At 47.5% G+C, this 16,006-nt stretch overlaps 3 protein-coding genes across 5 annotated transcripts in view; 2 read left to right on the forward strand and 1 right to left on the reverse strand.

The window, feature by feature from the left end:
• The window catches only part of pdk2a (pyruvate dehydrogenase kinase 2a), a 195,083-nt gene that overhangs the window by 41,369 nt on the left and 137,708 nt on the right, over positions 1–16,006 (forward strand). The gene's annotated exons all lie outside the window — the stretch shown is intronic.
• Positions 1,398–6,869, reverse strand: mrpl10 (mitochondrial ribosomal protein L10). Of its 2 annotated transcripts, none has more exons than XM_088623060.1 (6): positions 6,749–6,869; positions 6,139–6,308; positions 5,213–5,377; positions 4,572–4,716; positions 3,957–4,233; positions 1,398–2,728 (listed from the first exon to the last, which is right to left on the reverse strand). In XM_088623060.1, the coding sequence occupies exons 1-5, from the start codon at positions 6,786–6,788 to the stop codon at positions 3,986–3,988; spliced, it is 768 nt and encodes a 255-aa protein (XP_088479186.1). In that variant the 5' UTR covers positions 6,789–6,869; the 3' UTR covers positions 1,398–2,728; positions 3,957–3,985. The 2 variants fall into 2 exon arrangements, with proteins under 2 accessions (XP_088479186.1, XP_088479185.1); XM_088623059.1 differs by having other exon boundaries at positions 1,398–2,733.
• pnpo (pyridoxamine 5'-phosphate oxidase) lies at positions 6,308–14,999 on the forward strand. Of its 2 annotated transcripts, none has more exons than XM_088623062.1 (7): positions 6,308–6,558; positions 9,582–9,706; positions 9,941–10,040; positions 11,063–11,116; positions 11,653–11,781; positions 11,968–12,038; positions 12,854–14,999. In XM_088623062.1, the coding sequence occupies exons 1-7, from the start codon at positions 6,496–6,498 to the stop codon at positions 13,017–13,019; spliced, it is 708 nt and encodes a 235-aa protein (XP_088479188.1). In that variant the 5' UTR covers positions 6,308–6,495; the 3' UTR covers positions 13,020–14,999. The 2 variants fall into 2 exon arrangements, with proteins under 2 accessions (XP_088479188.1, XP_088479187.1); XM_088623061.1 differs by lacking the exon at positions 6,308–6,558 and adding an exon at positions 8,142–8,344.

Raw genomic sequence — 16,006 nt, forward strand, 5'->3', positions numbered from 1 at the left:
TGAAAACCACAGGAATCCGGCTCTCTAGGGTTGGGGAGACGCAACTGAGCTGAGAACATTGGAGGTTTCCAAGCAGAGAACTTATCAACGTCCGCAATTAAGGGTCTAATTGTGTAGCTTATGGGCTGGGGGGGAAAATAAACACTGGAAGGGACTGGGGCCCCCAAGTACTAGAATTGCAATCTCCTGCCACCAGAGCCAAGGCTCTGAAAGAGCTCCGATAGATCTGAAAGATGCCTGGAGCAACGCCCCACACCCCACTGTTTCAAAGACCCAGTCACAGCAGCTCCGAGCGGCAGATGTCCCACCTTCTCCCCCCTTCATTGTCACAACAATGGGGTTGAAATCGACAGCGGCTCAGACTTGAGGTTGTTTGCTTTTCTCACCCCCCCCCACTTGCCCAGCCAGTGGAGCAGGGTCGCGATGGGCCCCCAACCTGTCAGACCAGCCCTGGTAAATCACAGTGGGGGAATGTCAAGCCACACACTTCTGGAAACTCAGGGCCGGATCTGTCCAGCTTCTCGGCAGCTCCGTGCCTGGCTCATCCTGGGGCAGGGGTTCCCAAGTCTTTTCCTAGAGGACCACACACCCACTGGCTTTCATTCCAGCCCAGGTTGGAAAAATCCAATCGCTGCCTTAATTGAACTAGCAAGTGGCCTGACTGGAACATTTACAAGAGGGATTCCATTTTACTTCTGAAATGCAGTCTTTCACAGGGCACGTCCAACAAATGCAAGAGCTAAAAACTGTCAAACAGATCCTCTGAATTCTACTGTGAAATCAATTAGTACTTCAGTTGTGTGTGTACCGAGAGCTCAGCTGGAAGAAAACCCAGCCGGATTTCTCACATTTTGTGAAAGCTGCAGTAAGAAATTTAAAACAATGGGCACAGGGCTGCGATTTGCTCATATATTTATGCACTAAAAGATTGCTTCCAATGGTTTCTATATATATAGTCATATTAAATTAAAGAGAAAGTGATTATTAGTTTTAGAAAAACATGCACTTTAAGTTACAAAAAATGAATGACATTTTTGAACACTGAACATCATAACCTGTCGGAGGCTTCAACTATGCATGAAGTAGTTCAGGTGGGTAGCTGCGTCAGCATGCGTAGGTTGCAAAGGAACAAGTAATAGGTTTATTCCATACTGAAAAGAGAAGAAGAAAAAACGTTTCAGCTTCAGTCTTCAAAGGCTCCACAGCCGAAACGTTGCGTTTTCTTTCTTCCCTTTTCAGCACGGAATAAGCTTGTTACTTGTTCCTCCTGAACCATGCATGCTTGGTTCGCGCTGTTATTGCCAACAGGTGAACCATGCTGCTGTGTTCTAATCCAGTTTTTTTCAGTAACTCCCTTTGATAAGTGAGAGAAAAAAATGTCAATACGGTATTCTGGATGAGAAGGTTTGAGTTCTTTTTATTCCTTTACTTCACCAGCTCAGACAGTCCAGCGATCAAGAATGACTCTCACATACCAGCAAATGCCTGGAGACCAGTTTATGCAGAAGGTCTCTTAACAGAGCAATTCTGAGCTAAGTACCTTGCTCGAGGGTACAACAGCCGTCTCACACCCAGGATTTGAACCCGGGACCCCCCCCAGTCCCGAGTACAGAGCCCCAGCCACTGCTCCCTTTTAACACTATGATTTAATTTCTACATCTTGTAATTCTTTACCTCCTGCACCTGTTGTGTTTTTAGACTCTTTGCCTAGTTTAGGTTCTATTTTTGTATTCTAAGAGAGGTTTGTTCGACCAGTCAGCAGACCTAAAGCACTTCCCATCTTTTCACATCACAATCAGAGATTAATAACACAACAATAATAGTTGCTAATGCCTGGAGGCCATGCCTTTCTGGGCAGATCCTACTGAAGCAGCCCCAGTCAAAGTCAATGGTGATAAGACAGATTCCTTTTTGACAAGCACCATTCCAAAGAAATGCTAATCACGACAGGTATGCTGTCCGTTTGGTGGCACAGAGATCACGCAGACAATAACCATACTGTGTAAGGCCACAAGTCCTCTGCAATCTCACTGACTCTTCCTGTTTCTCCAGTTGTTTGAAGGAAGAGTAAGCACTTTCAAGATATTTACATTTTTTTTAAAAAAAAAGCTCCCTCTTCAAAAGATACATTGAAACTGTATACAAACAAGGCTGTAAGATTTAGGCTCTTGATTCTATAGAGCCAAAAAACTATTGTCATCACAGGACTGTAAATTACAAGAATTACAAGAATATCCTCAGGCTACTCTTATACAGTATCCGAAGTCCATGACCCTCCGGATGGCAGATTCTGCGTAACAGCGGATCTGGTGGCGGGCGGAACGCTTCCAGGGTGATTCAGCGACTGCATCTCCGCCGGCACGTCCTGTTCCGAAGTGACGGGGAGAAAGTGAGCGAAGGAATGCGCAAAACCCGCACGGCACGAAGGAACAAAAACCACTCAAGAAATCCGGAGAATCCGAACCAGTTCCCCACACGGGACAGGGCGCTGCCGCCACCGAACAGCTGGGCGTCTTTTCAAGTGTTAAATCTGCCGAAGCTAGCGCTGGATTGACAGGAATGAGGCCACAGTTCACGGTTCACAAGCCACAGGCTTCTGTACAAACATGATGATGCCGAAGAGTCAAGGAGTCCAGTTTTCATTTACAAGCCTGCACCGGGCTGGTGTCCCATCCAGGGTGTAAATTCCACCTTGCGCCTGTTGCTTGCCGGGATAGGCTCCAGCATCCTGATCTGGGTGAAGCGGACAGAAAAACAGATGCAAGGACGAATAATTTAAAAGCTTAACCCGACATCGGTGAGGATCATGTATTCCAAATTCAGGAGACGGTGCACGCAATGATCAATGAACAGTGGCATGATCGACACTTTCGCTTGGAATTACGGACACCCGAAATCGCCTTTAAGATCCCTTTAAGCACTGACAGGCTTTGCTTTAAACAAAAACAATCGCATTCAAATGTGCCAACTGCAAGATCAGAAGTGCTTCTCTGTCAACTGGTTTTAATTCAAACACGTTTCCCCCACCCCCCCCCAAACATAACAGTCAACAACAATCCAAATACATCACTCTGATTGGAATGCATAGGAAGTGATAATTATTTGATTTCATGGTGTATGGGTGGTGCCACAGATTACAGTAAACAAGATCAGTATTTATGGAATTAATTTATATCTGTGCAGTTTTATTAAATAGTAGTGTTCCTTTAAAAGCCTACACCCTGTATTGTTAATAAAAAGCTACGCAGTCATAACTAGACAGCAGACCAATGTAGTAAAGGTACATGTAGCACACGTAGTGTTAAAACTTTAACCTACCGAAGATCATTTATTACACAATGAGCAGAGCAAAGGTGTAAAATAGGCTGAGATGCAACTTCACGCTGAAAGGAAAAGAAAACAGACACTTTGGCTGCTGTGCCTTCTTCAGGTGTGGCATTTTAAGAAGGCTCTACAGCTGTAATGTTGTGTCGGTTTTCTTGTCCTTTTACCATGGTATAAACCTTTACCTCTTCCAGCTACCTACTTGTGATGCAATTTAATTCACATTGTTCACACTGCTGTTGGTGGCAGTTTTGAACTGTCATTTAAAACCCAGTTCTATCAAAACAGTACTCCTTTTCATTTGGGGATGAATGTATTTTAATATGTGTATCACTTTTAATTGATACCCATTTATATAAATAAAAAAGGAGAAATCTTAAAATACAAAGCTATGGAGATGATACTTTGCCCCCTACTTTCTATACTAGTGTCTGCAGCTTTTAAGGACTGAAAAGCATCAAACAGCTGTGGAACTGGAGTCTATCTCCAAGTTTAAGTCCAGTATTGCTCGACAGCTTATTTGCAAATAATTATATAAATAGAAACGGTGACTTCCTACAGAGAATTAACACAGGAATCCCTGAGACAGAGGACAAGAGGAAAGGGGTGACAACAGAACAGTCCCATCGTACCGCCCACACGGTGGATCTCCTGCTGGACCCTACACCTCCTGTAGGTCTGTGCGCTCTGGTTTCGAGCTCTCCTCAGTGCTGCCCCCTCCTGCCTGCCGCTGGTACTGCTGCAGCAGCGCGGAGAGGCGCGCGGGGTGGTGCTGCAGGAGGGCAGCGGTCCCGGAGGTCATCAGCGCCATGCCGCCCACTAGCTGCCCCCGAACGGCCATCAGGGAGGGCAGCCTGGAGTAGGCCAGCACCCCCTGCCTGCTCAGCAGGGTCTCCTCAACGCAGGCTCCTGCAAGGACAAGAACAACAGCGATCCAATTCGGGGTAAAACTACAGGTAAAGGAGGGAAAAAAAAAAATCAGAAGTAAGAACATTTAACAGATATGAAATATTGTTGGAAAAGCTCACTGGTGCTGCCTTGGCGTGTTCATGCTACGCAGTGCACAAAAGTACAAGTTAACCAAGTCCTCTGAACCTGCGGGCTCTCTAACTGTAACACTGACAGTGATTTTTACATGCAGGTAAATGCTTCGTGGATCAGAAGCCCGGTAAAGCTGCAACACAGAACCAGCGCTGCGGTAGTGCTCTTGAAAGAGCATGGTCGAGTGTCTCTGCCTCTCCACCCACCGAGAAGCACCATCTGGGGGGCGCCCTTCAGGCACTGCAGCATCTCCTTCACTCTGGGCTCCTTGCTGACCAGCAACACGTTCTGGCCAATGAACAGGGGGCTCAGATTTCTGTATCTGGATTCCGACAGGAAGGACCTCATCACCTGCAGCCCGTGAGAAAAAGAAATCACAGCCGCTCTTCCTAATGAGTCTCCCTCTGGCCCAGTTACAATGTTCTGAACCCGAGTGCCGGCTGTATCTGTGTTACTGCACTCTACCACCCTCTGGTGGTGAGAGTCTGTATTGTAGGCACACCGGCCTGAACAGAAAAGTTTCAAATCTTAAATTTAAATGTGAGGTGCTTCAAATCCCGCGGCCGGCAGAGGAATCCTACTCCATTGGGCCCCTGAGCAAGGCCCTTAACCCCAGCTGCTCCATTGGCGCTATATAAATGGCTGACCCTGCGCTCTGACCCCAAGCTTCTCTCTCCCTGTCTGTGTGTCTCATGGAGAGCAAGCTGGGGTATGCGAAAAGATAAATTCCTAATGCAAGAAATTGGCTTATAAAGTGATCTTATTTTACTCTGCCCAGGAGTCAGTCTGCTACCAGTAAGACCCGAAATGGATGTTAGTGCTACGCAGCAGAAGTCCCGGGCTGCACCTGGTTGGGGTAGAAGCGGACGGCGATGCCGTGCTTGTGGAGTCGGCTCTTGAACAGCAGCATGTCCTCGGCGGAGGTGGCGTTATTCTGCACCACGGCGATCATCTTGCCGTCCCGAAACATGGCCTCCACCTCGCGCTCGAGAATCCGCGCCAGGCTGCTCTCCTGGGATAATAAACACAAGGAACTGCTTCACAGTTTCGCTTTACAGATTAGAAATCACCCTGTAGGTCACAGCTCCCAGCTGGCAGCCCACTGGAGCTCAGCAGGTGTGAGCCTGGTCAGTACCTGGATGGGAGACTCCTGGGAAAGCTGAGGCTGCTGCTGGAAGAGGTATTAATGGGACCAGCAGGGGGCGCTCACCCTGCGATCCATGCGGGTCCTAATGCTCCAGTCTAGTGACGGGGACACTATACTGTAAACAGGTGCCGTCCTTAGGATGAGAAGTAAAACCGAGGTCCTGACTCTCTGTGGTCATTAAAAATCCCAGGGCGTTTCTCGAAAAGAGTAGGGGTGTAACCCCGGCGTCCTGGCCAAATTTCCCCCCTAGCCTTGGTCCCTTGAGGAGACCAATCATAATCTCCTAATAATACTGTACAAGTGTAAGGAATTGTTCTCTCTCCTACCCTGAAAGCATGCACTCCCACACTCCTCAGTTGCCAGTATAACAATATGATCTGATAAAACTCTGCTATTTTTTTTCAGAAATGTAAATTGTATCAAAACAGCTCTTTTACACATATAGACTATGTGTTTTTTTTTTTTACACAGTAGACCCAGATATATCCCATTTCCCACCCCTCCTTCAGCAATCCACACATCTACACCACCACAATCACACTAAGCATCAGCCCTTCACTGACTGCTCCTGGGCGGACTGAGCTTCCGGCAAGCGCTGAGCGCTGGGAGGGACAGAGCGAGCGCACCTCTTGGGTCTGCCGGGCCGGCGGGTCGATGCATCTCTCCGGCACGGCGGGCCTGGGCGGCCGGTACTCCGTCACGGCCAGCAGCTTCTGCTTCAGGAAGTGCACGGGCTTGCGGTGGCGCGTGACGGCCTTGGAGCCGTGGCGCACGCTCTGCCTCGCGGGGAGCCAGGCTGGCCGGGACCGGGGGGGCGAGACGAGAGACAGACGGGCGTGTGAGACAGGAAAGGGCGGCCGGGGTTCGAGAAAAAAAAGACACGCTAGCCGACCTCAGCGCAGCCGTCCGTCGCTGGGACGGAACCCCCGAGAACAAGCTGGTTGGTTGTACAGTATGGATAACAGTCATGGCATTTTCCAGAGATGCGTGGCCACTTCTCTGGGAAAGATCTAAATAATATCAGCAATGGAATTGATTTCTTGCAGGTAAATCGAAGGCTACTTTGATGGAAGTCTGTTTGGCGTAGCTATCCATCAGCCTCTGCTGATTAAATTTGAACGTTCAGCGTTTATAAAACTTACTAGTTATGTTTTAGTACATTCACAATAGCTATGTTATAACACTGTCTTATCAGAATCTACCTGCCAAACAGCGTTTCAGTTTGATATCACTTACCCAGCCTCGGAAGCAACCTGCCACACAAGGTCGCCGCCATCTTGAATCGATTCGGTTGCTTTCGGAATGTCTCGGGTCTTTCCGTTGCATTCCGGACGACACAAGTTCTTCCGTCTTTACTCGCGCGGGAGCATTGTGGGATATGACGAGTTCCGATTACACTGTCCCTGTGCGCTAGCACACAATTGTTTTTTATTAAATGTATAACGAATTTACAAATACAACTGGAGGAGCAGATACAGATAACAGAGAAAAAACACATGAACAGAAAAAAACAATTAAATGCCAGAGGTAATGAGGTAAATTATTTATGTGACCAAATTATATTTTTACATAGATCAAATGTTTTCCTTGCTTTAGCATTTTTCAATTGTTTATAGAATTTAAATAATGTTTCAACTCCACCTCAAAAGTACTAAAAACTAAAGTATTATTGGACCCTTTTGATTTATGAATATGACATTTACCCAGAATGACTAATACATTTATTATAAATAAATGTTCTTTTTTCCAAATGTCTTCTTACACAGTACAACAAAATATCAACATCCTTAAATCTAAAAAACACCTTTAAATGCCTACAAACAAAACTGCAATTCCGTCTAAAACAACTTCACAAACACACCTAACACATAAATGCACCAAAGACTCCCCTTCAGCCCGACAAAAAACACACAGATCATCCTGCTCATGCTTAAATTTAGAGAGCACTAATTTAACTGGATAAAACGTATGAACAATTTTAAACGAGATCTCTTTAACTTTATTTGCAATACAATATCTATCAGGAGTTGTCCAAACTAATTTCCAATTTATATTTTCAAAAATTGCATTCCAAAAAGATAAACAAGGCGGGATAAGATGGGGTTTACAAAGCTTCCTTATATACGTATTATTACATTTCTTATCCTTTATTTCCACGCCATCCAAGAATAAATCAGTTGTAAGACCAGTTGTAATAGCATCACAAACTATTGTATATTCCTTAGGGGTAACAGGAAACTGAAATCTTTCTAGGAATTCAGGATAAGTAACTAGCACACAAATACATTTTGTTCGATCGATTACGAGTGATGCTGACAGTATAGGCCAAGATGGTTTTATGAAAAAAAAACTTTTATTGCCAAAATTCCTATTCAATCTATCAGCAGCTCGTGCATATTCATTAACCCTGATGCGTTAATAAAGCAAGAGGATGAAAAAGTGCATCATAACCTGTTTTACTTAATCACTTCATCATTCCCTGAAACGTGGAGGGCACTTAAAATGTTGTATTTAAATATTGCCAGGTATGTTTTCTATCGAATCGGGTCGTTTTGCTATTATGACGCTGTTTATCAAGTATATGAATGAGGGGGCGGCGCACACGCCAACGTCATGTCAAAGCGCGATGACGTCACGCCTGCGTCAGCCCACTCTCGGCCGAAAATGCTAAAGTGTGCGAGATCCGCCTGCGCTGTGAGGATCTGCTATAGTAAGGCTCTTTGCCAGGCGCTCCGAGTCTGTTTCCCCCGGCCCTCGCTTCTCTGCACGGACCCGACGGTCACAAGCATGGATCTGAGCAATATGAGAAAGAGTTACAAAGGGGACGCGGAGGTAGGATTCGTGTCGTTAGCTGGAGGTGTGACACTCCCTGTAGCCACACTCGCAGCTGTGCTCCGTGTTAGTCCATTTGAAGTGTATACATTGACAACGAGTCGGAATGCACGTCTGTTTATTTACGCTGCTCGATATTGCAAAAAAAATAAAGCGTGCAGTGCTGTCAGGCGCAAACCATTGGACTACAGTACTCAAGACACAACTGCAGAAATGCCCTTGAGTTCCTCACTGACTTGAATCGATATTTCAGCGTCACGGGAGCCGTGTGGCGTCGTGCAGCAGTCGCGTTGAAAGACGCTGTTTTGTCGCTTGTTGTCGCACTGCATTACAGAAGGACTGGGGGTTGAAATTAACGCTACAGCCTGTAATAACTTGTCCACTGACTTCTTTTTGACGCGTCGCTCACGCGGAGAGCCCACGTAGATGTTATGAAATTGAAACTGTAGTGTTGCGTAATCTGCACTGTGATCTTCGATTCTGGCCGGTTAGAGATTTAAGCAACAGAAAAAAACTGTTTATTGATTTGGGTATCCCCCCAACGCGCCCACGCTCGTATATAATAATCAGTAATTATTAACCGCTATAATTAAATACTTAATACGGTTTCTGTATAGCTCAAATTGAAAGCAGCCTCATCTGCATCATAACTCCTATTTTATTTATACTCCCACTAATCTGTTGAAAAGAAGGTTCTGTCCTTCCTGTGGCTTCGCAGACTTGGGGTTCGAGTCCAAATGCAGACCAGTCGTGTGCGGAAAGAGCAATTCTTTTCTTGTGCGCCTGGCGCCCCCCTGCGGTCGATCGCAGTAAACGCAGGGGAGGTTGCTCTAAACCTTGATGACCTAAGATCAGATCAGATCCCTTTATTGGCCATATACAATTTCTTGTATTAGGAATATGTCTTTTCGCATACCCCGAATTGCTCTCCTTGAGACACACAGACGGGGAGAGAGAAGCTTGGGGTCAGAGCGCAGGGTCAGCCATTTATACGCCGCTGCTGGGGTTAAGGGCCTTGCTCAGGATTCCTCTGCCGGCCGCGGGATTTGAACCGGCAAACCTTCCAGCCACAGGCGCAGATCCTGAGCCACAGAGCACCGGCACCGCCGCCACATGACCTGATTGTAAGGGAATTGAGTCGCAAGGGTGTGTGGGAAAGCCCCAGGGGAAGACTGGGCAAACTCTGCGGAGGTTTACTGTACTGCCCTGCCTCTCTCTCTCTTTCCCCGATCCTCAGGCCTTCGAAGAGAACCAGCTGGTGTCCCTCGACCCCATCCTGCAGTTCGGGGACTGGTTCGAGCAGGCAACCAAGTGCCCTGCTATTGGCGAAGCCAACGCCATGTGCCTAGCAACGTGTTCGAAGTGAGTACCCTGGGAGTGGCCTGCGAATGCTCTCAGGCGCGTTGTAAAACCTCATTTTCGGGTGTGTCTGGTGTCGTGGATGGAGACTCGGCTAGCTGGGGCGCTGCTGTAGCAGGGCTGTGCCAGAAACCAGGGGATCAGGGGGCTGCAGCCAGGTGGCGGTGTGTCGCTCAGTCATCGCGTCTGTGTCAGCCTGTCATGGCCGCCCGTCTCCCTCTCCCTCTCTGTGTGCAGGGATGGCCGCCCGTCCGCCCGCATGGTGCTGCTGAAGGGCTACAGCCAGGAGGGCTTCCGCTTCTTCACCAACTACGAGAGCCGCAAGGGGGCCGAGCTGGTGAGGGCTGGGCGGGGGTCACTGGGCAGGTGGGCGGGTGGGAGGGTGGAGTCACAGGGCTGGGGAGTGGGGGGGCCGGAGTCATATGGTAGGTGGATCTATAGGTGGGTGGAGTCACAGAACAGGGGGCGGGGTCACAATGCATGTGGATAGGTGTGTGGGTGGAGTCACACGACAGGTATGGATAAGTGTGTGGGTGGAGTCACAGGACAGGGGGTGGGGTCACAATACAGGTGGATAGGTGTGTGGGTGGAGTCACAGGGCAGGTGGATCGGTGGGTGGGTGGAGTCACTGGGCTAGATGGTGGGGGACTGGGGTCACAGGGCAAGTGGATTGGTGGGTGGGTGGAGTCATAGGGCAGGTGGATCGGTGGGTGGGTGGAGTCACTGGGCTAGATAGTGGGGGACTGGGGTCACAGGGCAAGTGGATTGGTGGGTGGGTGGAGTCATAGGGCAGGTGGGCTGGAGGGTGGGGGGGGTCACTGTGTTGATGGATGGGCAGGGTCACTGGGTAGGCGGGGCACAGAGTCATCAAGATGCCTGGACAAGCACATGCAGCAGGACATGAGTGCTGATACCAACAGGGTAGAGCCATCGAGGTCATCACTGCTGTGAGTCCATGGGCTTCTCCAACATATTGTATGTCCACTTTTAAGGGTTTATGGAGTCCCTTTTGGGAAGGTGATGTACAGTATTTGTTTTTTGACAAGAACTACCCCCACTCACCTTCCAACTCCGTTTGGGCCCTGGCCAGTGGTTGTTAAAACCTGAAATGGCTATGCAGCAGGGGTCTTACTTGTTCCTTGCTATCATGCTCAGTTGTCAAGGGCTCAGTAAGTAAATGTGTCATCAAAAAAGAGCCTCAAATAAACAGCAATTACCCTGTAATTTGTGACATGAGTTATAAACGTTCAGTTTACTGGGAGATTGAATTGTCATTTTCCATTGGATATACTTCAACATTTAGGTATTCTGTGTTTATTAGCATTCATAAGTTTTTCTTAATGTGCTTCCTCTCTCCAGGATAGCAATCCATTTGCCGCTCTTGTGTTTTACTGGGAGCCCTTAAACAGACAGGTGAGATTTGTTTTTTTCACAAGTAATTGAACTGATCAGTGGTTTCTTTTTGTTACAAATGCGCAAAAATAGTAAAAACAAACAAATAGGACGTGGTTACTGATGATTCACCTAACAGCTGGGAGATGCCTGATTTTCCTGGATTGAAATGGCCTGGTTAAGGTAAAAATGCCTTATTTTTGCTTTTATGCTGTTCTAAAAATAAATGAGCTGATCAGAACACTTTCTTTACTGTAAGAAACACCCTGTGAAGTGATGATCTGTTTCTTGTCAGCTTTGAGTGATCACTGCCAAAGTGAAGCTCTACCAAATTGTAATTGTTAATGTGGTATTGAAGCCACAGTTGAGGACACTTGTGCAGCACGGTGAATCACAGTTGGGGTTCCAGCGGCGCCCCAGCTGAGCTGGAAATGCTCTCCTAGATGACGAGCAGCAGGCATGAGTCAGTCACTCTGGAGTCATTGCCTGCTGTCCTCCGGACCGGAGAGAGGAGGCGCTGGCCGCGCTCCTGACCCGTTCCTCTCCTCCCTCCGCAGGTGCGGATCGAGGGCCCGGTGGACCGGATTCCCAGGGAGAGCTCCGAGGAATACTTCCACTCCCGGCCCAAGAGCAGCCAGATCGGAGCTGTGGTGAGCAGGCAGAGCTCCGTCATCCCGAGCCGAGAGGTGAGCCCCCACCCAACTCCACCCCACCCCACTCCACTCCACTCCGGGGCTTCCCAGCCAAGCAGAGTGACGTTTCCAGTGGTGTGTCTTCAGAAGCACGCAGAACCCTGAAGCCCCCTCAGTGCTTGTTGTTTGGGTCTGTTAAGCAGGCTGCTGGTTAAGTGGACGTCTCTCTCTGTTTTGCAGTACTTGAGGCAGAAAAACGCAGAGCTGGAGGAGAAATATCAGGGTGAAGAGGTACCAATGCCAGACTACTGGTGAGTGTGGCCCATGTGGGACATTTCCAGTTTCCAGCTTGATGGGTATTCAGACAGCTGAGTCGCGCACAAACACAAGTGCTTAGTGATTATGAGCGCTGAAGTGTCTGGTTGTCACTAGTTCTTGGCGGCAGAGAGGATTCTCTTTAATTTGTCCTCCGACTTGCACAGACCTGATAAATGACCTGTCATAATCTTTATGTGCCTTCAGCGTGGTGCAGTGTGCTTTGGCACTTTTGCATCATATCCTGCTTCACTATGGTACCTAATGACCATACTCCTGTACTGGAAACACCATTGCCCTGCGATTCCAGCCAGGTCATTCCCACTGTGGGCTGATGGAGGTGTCTGCTGTTAGTGCAGTTCCTCCGCTGTCCGCTGTGGACACTGATGAGAATGTGTGAGGCGGTGTTATTCCACCTGTCCGTTCATCATCAGCTGTCAGACTTGTAGCAGCTGTTTAGTCAGAAATAACAGCCAGTGAGCTCAGGAGAGGTTGTGTAATGTTCTGTGTGCTGAAGCTGTTGGAAGCGGTGCTCTTGACGTTGATGGACTGATGAAATATGTTAAAAGTCTAAACACCTAATTAAGATCAATTAAGTCATCGGTTAGCACTGGAGCCGTAGGACTCAGCTGGAGTGAAACCTAGCAGACACAGTGTTCCTCTAGGAGCAGAGCTGGGAGCCTCTTTATAGTCCTGATCAATAGACAGTGCAGTATTGATTGTTAGGCTTGAGTAAGTCCATTTGTTCACTAATTTCTTCATGGTAATTTCTCCTCCTGAAGAACTGGGTTTCCTGTCCACCTCTTTGCAGGGGTGGCTATATCCTCAGGCCTAAGGTCATGGAGTTCTGGCAGGGTCAGACCAACCGCCTGCACGACCGCATCGTCTTCCTGCAGCCGGCGGAGGGAGACGCCGTCGATGGCGTGATGCAACACAGAGGGGAAGGCGGATGGATATACCAGAGGCTGTCCCCTTGAGGGAGAGATGGGGGAGGCCGGGACTTCTTGCAGGATGCTAGGAATTTAAAAAAAGAGCGAGAGATGCAAGAGAGACTCCTGTCAGCGGCTCAGATGAGCCGAATCCCCCCCATGTGTTCTGTGTAGTTTGTTTTAATCAGTGACTTCGGAGCTCCTCCTATGTGTTTGATGAGAAACGTGGCCCTGGTGTGTGAAAAAAGAAAAATGAATATCCCTTCGGGATGTTTTATCAACAAGCTGAACGAGGGCCTGGATTCAGACAAGGAAGTGTTGGATAATGAACATCTGAGAGTACAAAGAGCCTGACCAGGAAGTACCAGAGATCTTTTAGCTGGACTACACAGCGTCCATCTGCCCAGCCCAGTCCCTCCATCAGCAGAGACGGGACTTTTGGTTGGCACCTAGTTCCTGAAATGCCATGCATGAATTTGTAAATAAATATTATTAATACTATAATTTTATAGTTAGACTGTGCCAATTTATCAACGATACCTCTCTTAAGTACGGTTTGCTCACCCTGGAAGTGGCACTAATGATGTCTAGGTGTGTTAAAGGTGGGTGAAGGGTGCTGTAATGTAAGCCCTCCGGTGAATTGTGGGAAGTGGGTATGCCTCTGTGCTCAGCTGTGTGCTAGGAAAGACCATACTGCACTTCCTTCCTGTCCAGCTGAAGGCTTTACTACAGGGGTGTCCGGTCCTGCTCCTGGAGGGCTGGTCATTGTCTCTGCGGTTTCTCTTGTTCTCTTTAAAGCAGCAGCATCTGCAGAACTGGGAGAAGTTGTTACTGGCTTCACTGGAGCATTTTAACCAGCTGGTTTACCTCACTTAGTGCTGAGCTGGCTTGAAAACCTGCAGACACTAGCCCTCCAGAACCAGGACTGGACAGTCCTGTAGATACACTGGCCCCTAGGATCAGGACTGGACATCCCTGCAGACACACTGACCCCCAGGACCAGGACTGGACAATTTTGCAGTAAAGCCTTCAGTTAGGTAGTGAAGTAGTAGTACTGTCTCTCAACCACCTCTGCCACACATCACAGCTGTTGTTGCTCATGATGGTCTTTTAAACCCTCTGCTTTTCTGCTTTTCTTGTCTTGCTGTGACGGGGTCCCTATGACATTACCTACAAGTGGAATGTGTGCTTTGTGCAGAAGCTCAAGTGTGCCATATTGTATTCCATTTGTACTAATTTCTGTGAGTCATGTTGGAGGTGATATGACCCCTTTGGGGTATAGAGATGCCCCTGGCATCTTCTGGCTTCTGCCCCAGCAGCTCTGACGGCTCTCTCACACCGTCCTCTCCTGGTGCTCGTGAACGGCCGAGCAGATTCCTGCCCAGTTCGTGACCGTTCAGTACCTCAAGGCCGCCAGCACCTGAGCTGTCACATCAGTCCTGCCCATCTCTTGTTCAAGCCTGAAAGAGCTTGCTGGAAGAGGAGTGTCCAGTGATTTGTCATCAAGCCTCAGAAGAAGGCTTGCCTCATGATTGTCTAGCCCAAGGTCATTCAGGGTCTGGTCCTAGAGGGCTGGTCAGTGTGTCTGTAGGTGTTCTATCCTCTTTAAAGCAGCAGCACCTGAAGAGCTCGGGGAGGCTGATAAACAGGTCCAATTAAGCCACTAATGAAATGATTGAGGTCGTTCGTTCTAGCCTAGTGTGAATATTCTTCTGAATAACTCCCTAACAGGAGGTTTGAGCTAAATAAGCTATCATGAAGGTGAAAATACAAATTAACTCCATGGCTGGGAGGAGTGAATTGATATGTGGTGCTGTTTTGTCCCCCTCTCTATCTTGAAATCATTTGCCAGCTCTGTAATGTTTATTTTTTAACAGAAAATGCGTTTTCTTGGTCAGTCAGTTAAAAAAAAAAGTTTGGCCAACTTTCAAACAAGCAAACCCAACTGCCAAGGTCATTCAGTGTAATAACAAAACTCTCTAACAGTAAAGGAGTTACTCTAATAAAAGTCAAACCTTTCCAGTGTAACGTTGCATTGGGATACAGAATTATTTTTCTTCTGTGTATATGGACGAACGTAAACTTAATAAGAGACGAAAGGAGACTAATTCACTGCAGTGGTTTTAACACCACACTCGTCGTTATCAGTGAGTGACATCATATTTCATCTTTAATAATTGCGTTCCGCTGTCCCATTGTCGTGTTCCTTAGCATTGGCGTGCAGGGCCAGAAAAATAGCTAATTAGGGCCCGGTGGAGAGCAGGTCTATGTGCACTTACCTGTGAACATCTGTACTGTGGGGTCAGCTCACTGTGAAAAGGTGTTATCGAAAAACACAGCATGTTTTCTGCACGATTTGTGTCTTCTTGTCAGGTGGGATGACTTGGGATGTTTTACTATTTTGTTTTGTTGATGCTGCCGTAAGAATTCTTTGTCTTTGAAATGGATCTTTGCAGTGCCGTGTTTGTGACGCTCTCAACCATTAACCAAGGGGGCTTCAGGGATTTAAACTCGGAAAATCCACAAAGACGGGACTGTATGGTACAGAATCTTACTAGTCCTTTCACTCCAAGACTCCCAAGAAAAGCAAACTGCCCTGACTGCTTCCTTAACACAGCCGTCCAAGGACATCCTAACACCTATGTGAAAATGTAAGACCTACCAGCTAACTGATATTATTGTAATTGATTAATTGACCAGCAGTGAGACTTCAAGGTGTCAGAGATCTTTGCCTCTTGTAGCAGGTGGGCTTACATTGTAATCTGCCATGATTTTATTGATGTATTTTTAATGTTTGTGACTGAAGAATTAACGTTTGAAATAGTCTGTTATTTTTGTATTGCTTGCCCTTTCCTCTCATAGCCACTAGAGGGCAGTGGGACGACACCACCCGTCGCTGTTACACTTCAACTGTCTAAAGAACACCTACAGTATGACAAATGAGATATTATTCATGTGTATTTAGTATAAACTCTTCATTGCAGTGTACTTAGAGTAGAATACCCAACTATGCTGTTGAAAGCAGGTGCATTGGA

This window comes from Lepisosteus platostomus, chromosome 28 (genome assembly GCF_059453375.1).
Source record: "Lepisosteus platostomus isolate fLepPlt1 chromosome 28, fLepPlt1.hap1, whole genome shotgun sequence".
NCBI classification, from domain to species: domain Eukaryota; kingdom Metazoa; phylum Chordata; class Actinopteri; order Semionotiformes; family Lepisosteidae; genus Lepisosteus; species Lepisosteus platostomus.

Bases quoted from the DNA above. Each gene is read 5' to 3' on its own strand.
- pnpo (XM_088623061.1), top strand. From the start codon at position 8,177: ATGCTAAAGTGTGCGAGATCCGCCTGCGCTGTGAGGATCTGCTATAGT. The intron at 8,345-9,581 runs GTAGGATTCGTG...CCCGATCCTCAG, and splicing joins GTTACAAAGGGGACGCGGAG to GCCTTCGAAGAGAACCAGCT. The intron at 11,117-11,652 runs GTGAGATTTGTT...CTCCCTCCGCAG, and splicing joins GGGAGCCCTTAAACAGACAG to GTGCGGATCGAGGGCCCGGT.
- mrpl10 (XM_088623060.1), bottom strand. From the start codon at position 6,788: ATGGCGGCGACCTTGTGTGGCAGGTTGCTTCCGAGGCTGG. The intron at 6,309-6,748 runs GTAAGTGATATC...GGTCCCGGCCAG, and splicing joins CAGGTTGCTTCCGAGGCTGG to CCTGGCTCCCCGCGAGGCAG. The intron at 4,234-4,571 runs GTGGGTGGAGAG...TTGTCCTTGCAG, and splicing joins CCCCCAGATGGTGCTTCTCG to GAGCCTGCGTTGAGGAGACC.